Source organism: Lissotriton helveticus, chromosome 1_1, assembly GCF_964261635.1.
Source record: "Lissotriton helveticus chromosome 1_1, aLisHel1.1, whole genome shotgun sequence".
NCBI classification, from domain to species: domain Eukaryota; kingdom Metazoa; phylum Chordata; class Amphibia; order Caudata; family Salamandridae; genus Lissotriton; species Lissotriton helveticus.
In genome coordinates this window covers 1381719188-1381734564 of record NC_136057.1, presented here as the reverse complement: position 1 = coordinate 1381734564, position 15377 = coordinate 1381719188, and the positions used below count along the sequence as shown (strand labels likewise).

At 44.5% G+C, this 15377-nt stretch overlaps 1 protein-coding gene and 1 long non-coding RNA gene across 4 annotated transcripts in view; one reads left to right on the top strand and one right to left on the bottom strand.

Moving 5' to 3' along the window:
• Positions 1-15377, bottom strand: part of LOC144825091 (uncharacterized) — a 1621997-nt gene that overhangs the window by 529931 nt on the left and 1076689 nt on the right. The gene's annotated exons all lie outside the window — the stretch shown is intronic.
• ELFN2 (extracellular leucine rich repeat and fibronectin type III domain containing 2) lies at positions 218-13781 on the top strand. The gene has a single exon (XM_078683988.1). The coding sequence runs from the start codon at positions 218-220 to the stop codon at positions 2576-2578; it is 2361 nt and encodes a 786-aa protein (XP_078540114.1). The 3' UTR covers positions 2579-13781.

The window sequence follows — 15377 nt, the reverse complement described above, 5'->3', positions numbered from 1 at the left end:
ACTTTTGGAAAAAAAATTGACTTTCGGCACCTACACTGAGTTGCCCTGGCCGTTTTATTGACCACAGTGATGGAGGTGGTAAGGATTGTATGCTCAAGTTGCTACTGTTGCTACATCTGAGTTGTTCTTTCTTAGTGTGGGGAGGTGTGAGCCCACCCCATCCCCGCCAGTATCTATTCTGGTGGTTGGACTGGGGTGGCTGGAGGGGAGGACCACCATGATGCTGCGCCTAGGAGTCTGTGTGGCAGCTTGCTGTCTTTGCTTCCTCTTGCCTATCGGGGCCCAGGGGGACTGCTGGCTGATTGAAGGAGACAAGGGCTACGTCTGGTTAGCTATTTGTAGCCAGAACCAGCCCCCTTATGAGACCATTCCGCAGCACATCAACAGCACTGTGCACGACCTTCGGCTCAATGAGAACAAGCTTAAAGTGGTCATGTATGCCTCTTTGGCCCGTTTCAGCAACTTGACAGACCTCAACTTGACAAAGAATGAAATTTCATACATCGAAGAGGGGGCCTTCATGGGTCAGATCAACCTTCAGGTGTTGCAGCTGGGGTACAACAAGCTGAGCAACCTAACAGAGGGTGTGCTGCGTGGCCTATCCCGCTTGCAGTTTCTCTTCGTCCAGCACAATCTCATTGAGGTGGTGACCCCCAATGCCTTTGCTGAGTGCACCAACTTGATCAGCATTGACCTGTCCTCTAACAGACTCGCCAGACTGGACAGTATGACCTTTGCTTGTTTGCCAGGGCTAATGGTGTGTGAGTTGGCAGGAAATCCCTTCCACTGCAACTGTGAGATCTATGGCTTCCTCACCTGGCTCGTGGTCTTCAACAATGTAACACGCAACTACGATCGTCTGCAGTGTGAGAGCCCACGAGAGTTTGGCGGATACCCACTGCTGAGCCCGCGGCCCCATCACAACCGCAATGCCATCACAATCCTGCAGAATCTGTGCCAGCTCAATGGCATTCTGGACTTTGCACCTCGACTGCGTCCCACTCCTCTGACAAATGCACAAAGGGAACGTGACGAGGGCTCTGGATTCAGCACTAATGACTTCCTGTCTATGGATCCCACTCCTGCCTCCACCACTAATGATTCATTTGTCCCAGCCATCCAGTTAGACCATGTCACTGTAACGTCTGCAACCCTATTTGTGAACATCCCTTCACCTTACAGCAAGATGTATGTGCTCGTCCAGTACAACAACAGCTATGTTTCGGACGTCATGACTTTGAAGAACAAGAAGGAGTACATTAGGCTGGATAAGCTGAGGGCACACACCAATTACTCTTTCTGTGTGGCCTCCATCCGCAACTCTAAGCGCTACAACCATACCTGCCTCTCCTTCACCACAAGGGGACCCAGAACTGACGAGCCACCTGCCACCACCTCTACAACCACTCACTACATCATGACTATCCTGGGCTGTCTGTTTGGCATGGTCATCATTCTGGGGATAGTTTACTACTGCTTGAGGAAAAGGAGGAGACAGGAGGAGAAACAGAAGTCCATTAGTGTGAAGAAGACAATTTTGGAGATGAGGTATGGCTCAGACGTGGACACCAGCTCCATGGTTCATGCATCCCAGAAGATGGGGGAGCACCCCATTCCCATCTCACGCATGTCATCTATCCAACAAATGGGGAGTGAAAAAATGGCCCCCAGTGAGACCCCAAAGGCAGCCAAGGGAAATTACATGGAGGTGCGCACAGGGGACGCATTGAGTAGGTGCCAGCAGCGATCAGATGATGACTTCCATGAACTGGACAATGGGCAGGGGTCAGCGGCCGAGATCTCTACCATTACGAAGGAGGTCGACAAGGTGAACCAGATCATCAACAACTGTATTGATGCCCTAAAGCTGGACACTGCTTCTTTCCTGGGGGCTGACTCTGATCTGGCCTATGACTGCCAGTCCATCCCAGTCAGTGCCTCTGGCCAGCTGGAGCGACCCAGCTTCCTGTCGCCAGCTGGTCTGCGCCCACTTCAGCGTCAGCTGAGTGCTGATGCTGCCACTGCGGCAGCTAAGAAGCGTTGCAGCATCTCCTCCAGTGGCTCCATTAAGAGTGCCCGGGTATTCAGCCTAGATGTGCCTGAGCCTTCTCTGAAGTCAGACTCCAAGTACATTGAGAAAGGGAGTCCCATCAACAGTCCTCTGGACCGCCGGCCTTTAGTCTCACCTGGAGGTGTCCACCACCTTGAAGTCAAGCCCTCCTACCATTGCAGTGAACACCGCCATTCCTTTCCAGCACTCTACTATGAGGAAAATGCGGATACATTGAGCCAGCGAGTTTCCTTCCTCAAGCCCCTCTCCCGCTCAAAGCGAGACTCTGCCTACTCCCAGCTTTCTCCCCGCCATCACTTCTCTGGGTACTCATCCAGTCCAGAGTACTCATCGGAGAGCACCCACAAGATTTGGGAGCGCTTCAGGCCCTACAAGAAGCACCACCGGGAGGAGGTATACATGGCAGCTGGCCATGCCCTGCGGAAGAAAGTCCAGTTCGCTAAGGACGAGGACCTGCACGACATTCTGGATTACTGGAAGGGTGTCTCCGCCCAACAGAAGCTGTGACTCTGGCGGAAGAGACTGAGGCGTTTCTAATGTTTACAAAAATGGCATCCATGGATTTGGTTTAAGGGGGTGGGAAAGCAGTAGGACACCCACTGCCACTGAGTTTCTTAATGGCTCCTTTCCAGGTGAGCTGCAGAGACTGAGTCAAGTGTCAGGATTTAGTCACGGATAATGTGACTAGGGGGTTACTTATCTTGCAAATGGTGTGAGGTATGGACGATTTTTTTGATGTTTGTTTCTGAGTTGGTTAGGGATTTAGTATTATGCTATAGGGAATCTGCTGACAAGTGAAAAGGAGGTCTGGCGGTAGAATGGAATTGTTTAGGGGTAAGAGTGTTGGCGAAGGCAAAGGCAGAAGTAAGCTAGCAAGAGAAAACGACTGACCTTCAGTAGGCAAAGGAGTGTTATTGACGTTGCCAATGTCTTTGTGTGCCACCTCAGGTCAAGCCTGTACACGTCCCTATGCTTCAGTCTAACTCAAGTTCTGCCATTGACTGTGTGTGGTCTAAGTAAGTCCCTTAACAATTTCTGTGCCATAATTAACCCCAGCTCTGTCACTGGCCCATGTGATTTCACATGCAAATACTTTCACACCCAATCCTCGCCACTATCACAGCTCTTCCACTTGCTGTGTGACCTCCTTCACTTGTCCATTCCTCAGTATTCATTCAGCTCTACCTCTGACTCTGTATGTGACCTAACCAACACCACCTTTGATTTAAACTTCTCCTTGCAGTCCCTCTCGCACTATCTCCCTGCCAGTCCCAAATGCATCAGAGGCCTTGGCAGATAAACGTATGTCTCCCCAGGTGAAAAGGGAAGGGGCCTCATGACTGAGAAAGGGGATAACAACAAGATGTAGTTGATGTCCAAATTGTGACTGGAGATACAGGTGGATCATCTATCCCTCAATGTCGTGGAAGCCTGAACAATCCCTGCTACAATTCACCAACCCTCACAAAGGCCAGTTAAAGAGTGCTTCTCAACCCTACCAGCATTCCCTAGAAACCCTCACTCTAGAATAACACTACAGACTATTTCCTATAGAATGCCTTAGACATTTCCTCGTGGAAGTAGGCCAGAGGAGATATCCCATTGTGTTCTAGTTGCTGGCTAGGCTCCGTTCAGAGACCCTCCTAGACCTACTCCACAGGAATCCAGTGACCGCCATAGTCTATGGCAGTTTAGAGGAATCTTTATTACATTCTTCATGCTTAAAGACTGACCAAAATGTGCATGATCACGTTGCACCACTGTGCCATAGAAACATGTTCTAGTGAAGGTGCCCACAGGGAATCCTTTCCAAGGAGAATACATCTGACAGTCTGTAGTTTCATTGTAGGCTTAATTGTGAGCAGGGTCAAGGACTACCATTATGACGTTGACTCTAGATTACACTAGAGAGTCTGTATGCTGAGACGGTTCTCTGCATGAGCTCTTAAGGTCCTCCTTCTGGACATGCCTGATCTTTGTGAATTTCCTGTGTAGATTGTCCCTGCCATAGAGTTAGTCCCCACAGATCTTTCTAGGAGTGCTGCCAGGCCATTGCTTCTATACACCTGGGACGTCTATATGGCTTTTGACCTCTGTGGAGTCACTCTACAGAGTGATCCCCGTACATTGACTCTAAACCTTTGGAATTTCCAATGCTGATGATATCACTGTGCTAGAAGGTCCCAAGGACTTTCTGTTTTGTTTTCTAAAATTATTGTCTGATAAAATAAAAATGGGGTGAAGAAAGACATAGCCATGAAGGAGAGCAAGTTATAGACACTACATAGCTTTTAGGAAGGGCAAAGCCAACCACCACTTATGGACAAGGTAGAAATCCTCTTCCCTGGACTATTCAAGATTGTACCTTTACCGCAGAGTACTCCCCTTCTTCAACCTCGACAAGTCTCACATACTGCCTGTCCATCCTCTCTCTCTCCTGGAACCATTATTGATGCCCTCCTCTCTATTGGGGATCTCTTGGCCTTGCAGACCTATTGCTGCAGAAGACTTGAAACAGAAAAATGTGATGAGCAGTTTTTATTTCTAGGCAATTGGGTTTATTGAAGGGAGTGGACTGGAACCACATCATACCTTTGTAGACCCATCAGTAAAGGGTAAAATGGAAAAGCCTAGAAGGGGCCATGGCCATCTTGTGCTTCCTAGAACCTGGATCGTGTTTCAACTTGCCATTGAGGGGGCTGTTTTATTTTAAAACAAGGGAGATGATGCTCCAAAAAAAGGAAAAGAGGGGGGCTTTGTGTAGGAGGAACGGGGGAACATAAAGCATGCTTTATATTTTGTAATTGAGATTTCTATGCTTTGGGAGTGAGTGTTTTTTAGGGTGGAGGTGGGGATATGAACTGTGTCTCTGTGTGTCTGTGGGTCAGGAAGGGGACTATAAAGATGAAATTCATAGGGCCTGCTCCGATGGGCAAGTGTGATTCTGGAAAGAGGCTGCAATGGTTAAAACACCCTTGTTTTGTGCCTATTTCAGTCCATTGTTATTATTTTGTAGACACATTGCTGTGGGTTAACTTGCTTTTCCCCACAGGGTGGCTAATCCTCAGATACCTGTGACAAATACAAAAATAACTGAAAGATATATATTCTCAACATGCTATAAGCAAAGCCACTCTTTAGCAGGGTTCGGCACCTTTCAGGCCCTTCAATTTCCTGACTGGGTAGACAGTGGCATAAAATCTGCCACATACTGTAGCTGAGGAATCAATCCTCTGATGAACCAGAAAACAAAAGACTTTTGGATCCATTTGCCTCTTCACTTCCTTTCCCTGTGGAAAAAAAGGAAGATTTTGTTATGGTACATGACTGGCATCACACAGCAGGAACTGTCCAGAACTTCCATCCTTTTTTTCACCAGTATGTCTAACAATCTTTTTCCTCCCAGATCCAGACCCAAACAAAAGCAGAAAAATGAAGTACAGGCAATAATGCTTGACAAATTGGTCCTTTTGTGCATATCTTATAATTTCCACTCATTCATTGGGACATCAAGTCTCCAGATATAAAAGACCATGGGACACCTGCAGAACCTTTCATGATGTCCCCCTCCACCCTTGCAGAGACACTTCAGTGCATTATTGCCTTACACATAAAAGAACATGCTTCATGCGCAGATTCAGCCATTTTGCCCCCCTTTTTACCCACTGTGGTTTAGAGGACCACCATCTCAAGCACAGAAGACCATACCCAATCACTAAAGCCTTCCATACCTACCTCCTCTTTACAATCTGTGGTTCAAAAAACCACCATCTGAATTCTAGAAGGCTAAGTTCAATGTCCAGACCTTTCCACATTTGTGTTTTCACCTCCACCTCTGGCTCAGGACACCATCGTCCTTTACCCCATACAAAGTATGTTATATCACATCTCTGGAGACTTCAACTCCACCTCTACTCTTTCACATGAGATTCAGAACACCACCCCAAACATGGAAGACAATGTATAACTTCGAGAGGCTTCTTCCGTGTCGGCTTCTTTCTTTTCTAATGAGGTTCAGAACACCACCTCCATCTTCTAACACCAAATATGGAAAGCCACACCCAAATGAGAGTGCATTCAAGTTTACCGCCTTTCTTATACTTACTACTCAGAACACAACCACACAGTGCCCAGCCTCAGAGCCGCCTTTCATGACTTCCTGAGCCACAATTTTATTTCTCCCAGTGACTGTGGATTAACCACCTCAAATGGGTATGTGGCCCGCTGGTTATCATCTCAAATTTCTTTAAGCCAGCAAGACTCACACTTTTGCTTTCCTTACAAACTGCTTCCCCTTCTACCACCCCCAAAGTACAGAGTTCCCTAAATTTACCCGCACCTCAAGAGACCACCCACTCACAAACTCCCTTATCCGCACATTTAGGTTGGTGGTCCACCCACCACTTCCAGCATTTAGCTCTCAAGAAATGCATATATGTGCAAACAATTATGAAGCACCTGGCTTCTTCTTCTAAGGTAAGCAACAGACGGACAGCCCTGAACCCTGAATCCCCCTTTATGATGACCATGCAAGGAAAAGATACAGTGAAGAGAGACAGATGACCAATCCACAATAAAGCAAATGTAGAAATATTAAGACCCCACCCGCGAGTCCACAAGTGCATTCATTTAATGACAGCTAATCCAGAGCCTTTTCTTATTTCCCTTCTTTCCTTCTTCCCCTATTCTCACTAGTGCAATGAACCCTGTAACCCAGACCCAGTTTAAGTATTGGGGGTCAGCCATTTTACCTTTTTCCTTCTTCACTTCCGTGATAACTGTTCATAAACACCTCATCCTCACTTAGGCAAGTCTGGTCAGTCTCTGCCTTTGGTACCTGGAAACACTGATGTCTACGTGGCCCAAGAAGGCAGGATCTGAATTGAACTTTATCCTCAGAGACCTGGAAGATTCCGTGACCATCTCCCCTCACCCTTCCTCTCTCTGGGGACATAATGCAGCCTGTTAGAACTGCGGATGATTACCTGCCTCAGACGTTTGGAAGCTTCCATGCTTTGAAATCAAGAGAAAGCACAACTTAGTCATAACAGCCTGATTGTACAGTGTGTTCATTGTATCGGTGCTTGGCGTGAAGATGAACAAGCGTCTTGCTCTTGGACGCTCCTTTGAAAGAGTCTTCTTTTCAAATATCCACACTGAAAGAAACAAAAACGATTTAACAGGAGAAAATGGGCTAGAAAGATCTTTTCCCAAGGTGGTGGGTGGTGAAGGGGAATTTAAGAGTGTGGCAGCGGGAGTTAACACCTCAACCCCAGCTGTTTAGTGCTCAGAAATCTGAAAGAAAATGCAGAATTCGGAAACTGACTATCTATTGAATTATCTGGTCCTCACTATAACGTCTGCTGCTATGAGCCTGAAGGAGTTATGCTGTGTGTCCTGCATTCTGTAGGTGGTAGGAGAGAGTCTTAAGTCCGGCTCTCCCTGGTGAGTTGATGGTGGTCTAGCACTCAGAAAGTTTGTGCTGAGGATTAGAATCATCTCAAGAAAGTTCCATATTTCTTAGAATGTTTTTGTTGGAGGGCTGACTCTTCTAGAGAAGTTATATTCACAGTCTGTTTTTATGCTACAAACCTAATTTTCCGGTGATGACGTGTTAGTGATCTGTCTCTCTACAAGGGGAACAGTGTTACTTGTAAAGATCTGTAAAACATGGTTTAAGGGACAGTTCTGGTTCACAGTGGGAGACATTTGTTGGTGGTTACTCGGAATGAAGATATTCTCTCATCTAGTTTTCTCTGGATGTTCTAACTTGTAATAAAAACATATGCTGGTTGCTCTCTGTGTGAGATTTATCGTGGTTCCCTCTAAATATAGATTTATCTTGTTGATTGGACTGCCCAGTTGAACTTCTGCCAGTGGTCGAGCCCTCCATGCGGTGTCTGTTGACATTTCAGTAATTTAGTTGGGGATGGAGGAACAGTGACTTGATTTGAACTCTGTATGACTGATATTGTGATGGACTGGGTCATTATGGCATGTGTTTTTTTCGGAGTCCCGCTCTCCAGAAAAGTTTTGTTGGATATATGGGCTTTTTATGAGTTGTGCTGGTGTCCCGACTTCCAAATTTAGTTGAAAGTGCAGTTGTACTAGGATCTTTCTGTCCATCTATTCATTATAGGGAGTTGTATTGTGTACCCAGCTGTGTGTGTGGAGTTTGAGTGGGTTTGCTTTCTCTATATAGAGATGTGTTCTGGGTCCAACTCTTTGTGAAGAGTTGTCTTAGTGGATTCCTCTGTGTGAGGACTTGGGCTCCAGTCTACAGAGCCTATTGATAGTGTGACAGGTGCCACAGCAATGGGGCCAATGAGCGTGAGGGATTCCACTGCTCCCCAACCAAAGCTGGTTTTTACTACTAAACCCTGGAATGGGACCGATTCCCCTTGCGTCCTTTAGAGGCTTTTGTCTCCTTGCTACACCACTAGTTCAGGCTAAGTGAGGGGAGCTAAAGTTGGATTTCATGGAAACTTGTGGTCTGATTTAGAATTTGGAGATACAAGACTCTGCCACAAATATGATGAGTATACTGTCTGCCAAACTGATGATCTGCTCACTCTATGTTGAGTCTGGCAGACTATTGTGTTTCTGACGGTGGTGCCCCTGCTGACTCTGCCATTGGAAATCCTACACCGGTGGCCCAACTGAGTTGGGGACTTTGGAGTCGGGGATTAGACCATCCACCCTATTTAAAACAGATGGTCTGATTAACTTTTTATTAGCAAAAAAAGAAAAATGACTCCCACACTTTCAGGGTCATTAGTTCTTTTGTTTTTCAAAGACAAACTCAAGCATGCTTTTAAAAGCAATGAAAATGTTTCCTCAGAGGCCGAATAAAACATGGCTAAGAATCAGAAAACTTTCAGTACCGTCAGAGGAGGTGCCATGGCAGCAGCGCCTCTGAATACACAGAGATCTCTACTGGTCCAGCCGAGATTTTAACATATAGTGGTCAGTATTCGAGCCAGGGTAATACTTCTGACACCCTTACGAGCGAACGGCTGCCCACCATCCTCTAAATCAGACCCTTAGTCTGGGGTTGGGCTTTATGTGGTGAATTGTACTAGAAATCTTGCTCTCTCTGGGAGTTCTAGTGTTGGTGATGCAACTACCAGTGAGGAGCAATTCTCAGGGGCGTGCTGTCTTTGGAGAATTGGGTTTGGGTCCGTTTTTGTGTGTTCCTGCTGTGTTGGAGGTGCAGCCCTTTGGAGGAAGTCCTACTGAGGGTTAGTGCCTTCTTTGTTATAGAGGTGACCCAAAGTTTCTGAGGCAAAGAGATCTAGCAGTGTGTTACAAAGTTGAATCTGCCCTTTGGGATTGGACACGTGGTACTGTTCTCACTTCTCAATTTGCCATTCTCCGAATTCTCACTCTTTTCTCTCAGTTTTGTGACTCAGTGGCTATCCCCTCCGCACCATTGGTTCTGACTCTCTGGGGATGGAGGTGTCAATGCTGGGGAGTGAGGGATGAGAGGGCGTGGGTCGTGTAAGAGGTGCTGCATGGACACAGACTTGGCTGCAGGAAGAAGGGTCCGCAGCTGTCTGTTTTTTTATGGGAATAGGTCGATCGCCAGAGAACATGGAGTTCTATTTTGCATGGAGTTTATTGTATTTTTTAAAGCAAAAAGATTAAAAAAAGAAAGAAAAATTACAAAAACAAGAACTGTAGAAACCACCATCTTGATGTGATTCTGTGAGAATGTCCAACCTTGTTCTTCCGAAGAGTCTCCTGAATCCCATGAGAAGGTCAAAAGGGAGACTTGGGAGAGAGGCACTGACTGAGGGAAGCATCTACAAAATCTGTTCCTTTTAAAAGAAAGTGTTTCTTATTGTTATTTTCATCCTCTTCTTTATCTTCACAATTCCAAGTAATTTTTCGTTTTTTCTCGTTTTTTGCTCTACCATTTTTTGTTTCATTCTTTATCTCTTTCTTGTTTTTTTTATCAATGTTCTACTTTCTTTCACTTTCTTTGTTTCAGTTGTGCCTTTCCTTTTCTGTTTTTCTCCTGTCTTATTGCCCTAATTTTCTCAAGTTTTGAGGTTTGTTTCTCTTTTTTTCTCCTGTTCCTATATCTCTTACTTTAAATCTTTCTATCTCTCCTCTTTGTCCTCTCATGCCCTCTTTCCTATGTCTCTCTTTCTCCTTACGTCTTCTCTCCACTGAATATCTCTCTCCTCACATCTGGGGCTTCATTTACAAAGCCTTTAAACTGCCGGTGTGTCACTTTTTTTGACCCAACAGGGGCGCATTGTGCCTGCCCATATTTATAAGGCCATGTAAAGTCACCCTGCGTGACTTTTCATGGCCTTGTAAAGATGGGCACCTTTCACGGATTATTCTGCGTGAAAAGGGGGTTCCATGAGTGTTGCTGTGGATGTTCCCACGCAACATCCATGGTGTCCCTTGCTGCACAAAAACAATCATCCAGGAAAAAGCACATGGATGCATCTTGTTGTTAATGCGACGTATTCCTGTGCTTTTCAAATGATGCAGCTTGGGGCAGCAAAATGGCTTGCAGCACATCGCTGCATAATTTGTTCGTAAATGAGGCCGCTGGTGTCTTAAGTCAAGTGTGCTGATTCACTACCTCACACAGATGGACACATAAATACACACTGAACAGAGCATGCTGTATTGCAAAAGGTTTTCCTCCACACTGCTGTGATTTTTTTTAACGTTGCAATATTTGTGAACTTTTCAAAGTGAAAAAAAGAAATGGCTGGAGAAAATGTGTGCTTAAAAAAAAAAAAAAAAAAAACTAACATGAAAATTCTATTGTAACAAGGTGTTGAGAGAAAATCTACACACAAATATGTATTTTTTTAATTTGGCAGAAAATAACAAAAAATGAAGTTGGGAAATTTAACAATCTTTGCAACGTGTTCAATGGTTATCAGCTTTGCTGAACTTGGCAAGATAACTGTCCCTTGGTTTACAAATGCCTTGCTGCTTCCAAGCAGTGTTGCAAATCATTGGAGAGTTATTGCAGGCATAACTATGTGCAGTGGGGAAAATTGGCTTACTTTGACCAACTTTGTCTCTAGGTCTAGCAGTATGAAATGTTTGCTCTACTCAGAAACTCGACTCCTTTTAGAATTCCGCTTGCCCTAATCATCCTTAACAAATTATTTGATGTTCATAAAGAAAACCTGGATCTTTTTTCTATTCAGACAAATGTTCCCGCCTGTCATGAATTAAATCACAAGTTGTAGTTTCTTCCTGCAAAAATGGTGGACATGTCCAGTGACATTTTGGTCATGTGTGCCTTTTAGGACTCGACTAAACTTCGCTTCATGGTGACACGCGGTGTACTACGCTGCTTGATACAACATTTGTGTGGAAAATGATCTCTTGCAGACCCTTTCTCAACTTCTACTCAGTCTCCCTACTCGTCCAGTGCCCTTTTAAACTACTGCCTATGCTGGTGTAACTTGCAGGAGGAGGGTGTTAATGTTCACATCATCCATTTATGGAAGGCTCTTGGCCTTCAGCAGGGCTCCACAAGGACAGAATCGGTTTTATCAGCTGCCCTGAATATGGACGGTGTTGCGGTGATGATCTTATTAGATCTAATGGCTGCATTCAATACAGTCAACCACTCCATTTTTGTATTCGGAGTCTTCTACACGGGCATTCAGGACACTGCCCTTGAGTGGATTCCGTTGTTTTTATCTGGGCGAGCTCAGGCTGTATCGCTTCCAATTTTTACCTGTTCTTTACACCAGTTAACCACCGACATGCAGCGGGGCTCCTCTTTATCAAGAGTGCGTTCAACACTTGAGTCAGTCTGCTCCCTGCCCTCTTTCAGTACTGGAGCTTTGCTTTTTACACCTCTCTTATCTTCCATAGGTTAGATGACAATGAAGGTGCTGCTGCCAACTAGGCCTGGGCAAAATTTGCATTATGCTTACATAATCATGCGCAAGGCTGCATTTTACACTAAAATGTGGCACTAAATAATGGTTTTGCATTTCTCGTAATTTCACATAATGTTTGTGAAATTTCACCTAAATACACACAAGCGTATTATTATGCGAAATATACACACCCCCTACTGCAAGCCAGTTCTGCCTGTGATAGGCTGCCTCAGCCAGGTGGAGGAGTCAAACCTTACCTCAAGTAACACTGGTTATGATCCTGGTTGGGTTCGTATAAGGAGCAATAACCTGTCTACTATGTGGATGCCATCGTTTGGCCAATTTCTCTCTAATCGGCACTGTCCTTGGTTTTGTTGGTACAGAATGCCTAGCACTGCAGACTTCCTAAATGATTCTTCTCTCGTAAATTTTAAAGAAAATAAACCTTTGTAACCTAAGGGTGAGCTTAATATAGTATTGAACGATGCAGTTTTCTGGCAATTGGACTGTGGCATATAAACAAGCATCTCAGACATCTGCAACTTGGCTCTGAAGCAGAGGCTAGACTGGTTTTGGGATGTTGCAAACACAATAATGTCCTGACCTGTCCCTGGTTTTCTTTTAAATAAGCATTGTCAAAGCCATTACTTCTGGTCTTCACTGAATAAAGAGATTTAGCAGACTTACTTGGGAGAGCAGGGGAGCCACCTTAATGGGAGTGAGCTCAGTACAGCTAGTGGGGCTGTGAGCCTCCAGTATCAAGGCGCTACCAGGATTAGGGAAGTGGTTTCCGCTGCTGACAGTCCTGCTCTGGCTCTGCATGCAATAATGAACTACTTTTCCACATCAACAATTCCATAATGTAAAGTCAATGGCACAATATGACCACCTGTGAAATACTGTGACCCTGTGTTGTTGACATGAACGGTAGCCAAATGCTAACAAGGGGCTTCATTTAAAGACCTCGATGCTTGGGTTGGTCCGATCTTCCTTCAGGACCATCAATGCCCCTATGATCCCTGCTGTTTGATGCAATCAACCTCTTGGCACATACTATCGAGTACTAAGTGTTTTTAAGGCAGGACCGGAGAATACTCTATCCCACTTTTTGCCTAAGCCTTATAGGAATTTCTGCCTTTATCAATGAGAGTTTCACTGGATGACCTTGGCTTTGATTAAGCTTTAAAAACCTGGCCTTAGACCTGTTGTTCGTTACAGCTTGTCTTTACACACAGGCACACACTCATTGCCTATCAGATCCTGTGATTGTCTTCCACGGCCACTCACACACCCTCAGCTGAATATCTCTACACTACAAATCCATCTACCACATTCATCTCTGTACCTCATCTGTTGTCTCATCTGTTTCCTCAACCGTATCTATCCATGACTCCCTGTGTTGCACCAAACTTTCTGTCCTGTTTTCTATTGGTCTCATCCTTGCCAATCTCTGTACCCCCTCTGTCATCTGCTTCGCCCTTTTGCTTCCCTTTGCCCCCTCCGTCTATACCTGCATTTCTTTCTGGTCTGGCCCTTTCCGTCTTGCTATCTTCTCCATTGATCCTCCTAGATTCTACTGCTTGCTTGGCTGCTTATGTTGATTTATTGGTCGGTGCACCCCACAGACTGTGCACTCCCAGCCCTCTCTCTTTGACTCTCACAGTTTCAGCACTTTGAATGAGGGAGACACATTTTTTTTACATGTCTTCTTCTGGTTTGGGGGCGCTGGGTTTTTTTTCTGCCAGAACCCCCCTCATTTTGATTGGAATGGCACAAAAACGATCAGTTCATAAAAGATCCCCGGATGGAAGAAAAGTGATTTCTATATTTGCAATAAATTTCTTATGAAAGAAAATTACAAGTCTGAGTGTGATTTATTCTCGACCTTCCCTTACTGTTGCTCTTGGTAGGCGAGGCTGACACGGCCCCCAATCACTTATATTAAGCCTTTTCATTACATATGTATATTAATATGCTTTTTATGTCTCAAGTGTGTCATGATGCCACTTCCCTTCATAGGGGGAAAACACAGTTAAAAGTGGAGCTATAGTTCTGGTTCAATCGCACACTTACAGTTACCACACACACAACAACGTATGTAGTAGTTCAGTACTACTACCATATTTTTCTCTTTGTACTCAGTTTCTTTCTGTGCAATGGAGAGGTGGCTTATTGAGTGTGGATGGCAGACCTAGGTATGGCATGGGTTGTGAGCATTGCTAACTGTAATTGGCAAATTTCAGCAGTTTCCTTGCTTGACCAAGAATCATAACTTACATGTTTACTGAGGTTTTTAAGAGGATTTCTAGGTTTCTTTAGTTTTTTTAAATAATGCACTTGATTCCATACCCCCACCTGGCTCTGAGGATCTGTGTAAAGGACATGCAATCCATATTATATGAGCAGATTATTAAAATAAATTGTTAAAATCAAGGAATCCTACAATGCTAAACTGAGCATTGAAAGGAAGAAGACTGAACACACGGTTGTGCCCTGTTTATGTAGGCAGATGTGAAAGGTTGAAGCTGTTTTGCACGGTGAGCCATGACTTTTACTAACAGTGTTTTGCAAAGGCTGTGTACAGCAAACTTTAAGTTTTGCAGTCACAGTTAGCCAATTAAGTTGCTCAAATTTGCATTCTTCTGAGAATACCGCAATGGTGAATAGAATACAAGTTTTCTCTTTCAGTGAGATTCCAATATGCTTTAACATTTTGAAACATCGACTGTGTAGCCAGATTTATGGATAATTTGCAGACTGGGTGTCCAATACACACTTTTGTTACCCTTTTAAGCCCGCTCAGAGCCTTTTTTCTATTGCAAATATCTAAAAAAATCACTGAACCCAACAACTCCCATGGGAAATAAAATGTGAATTCCTAACTCTTATATTACCAGAAATAACATTCCTTCCCCTTGAAAGATCTGCATGGAATTTGGAAAGAAAATCGTTAGCTGCATGGATCAAGCACCTGCCAAATTTCTAGCAGATTGCTCGAAAGGCACTCAAGTTATTAGCAAACCAACAGAAGCAGTTTGCACTGCCCGATGCAACCATTACTGCAGAGCCGCTTCACCAACTTTGGGAGACAAAAATGATGCTTACTACAATCAAAACCTAGCAGCCATTGGAAGTCAGTGAGTAAGCAGAGATACCCAATCATAATTTCCCTCATGGAGTGCACATGACCTGACGCATAATTTCACAGACGTTAAAAATCACTGTTAGTGGTAATATTGAATATCATGTCACCATTAGTTTCATTGATGACATCACTTAAGGCTTGCAAAGATTTTGCAACCTACCGTCCTACCAGGCTCAACCCTTTTAGTTGTATACCTACATTCCACGAGACTTTCCATTTTCGATTAATATCTCTACATTAGAAGTTTCAAATTCTTATTTCACGTATGTCATATTATATAACCTATGTT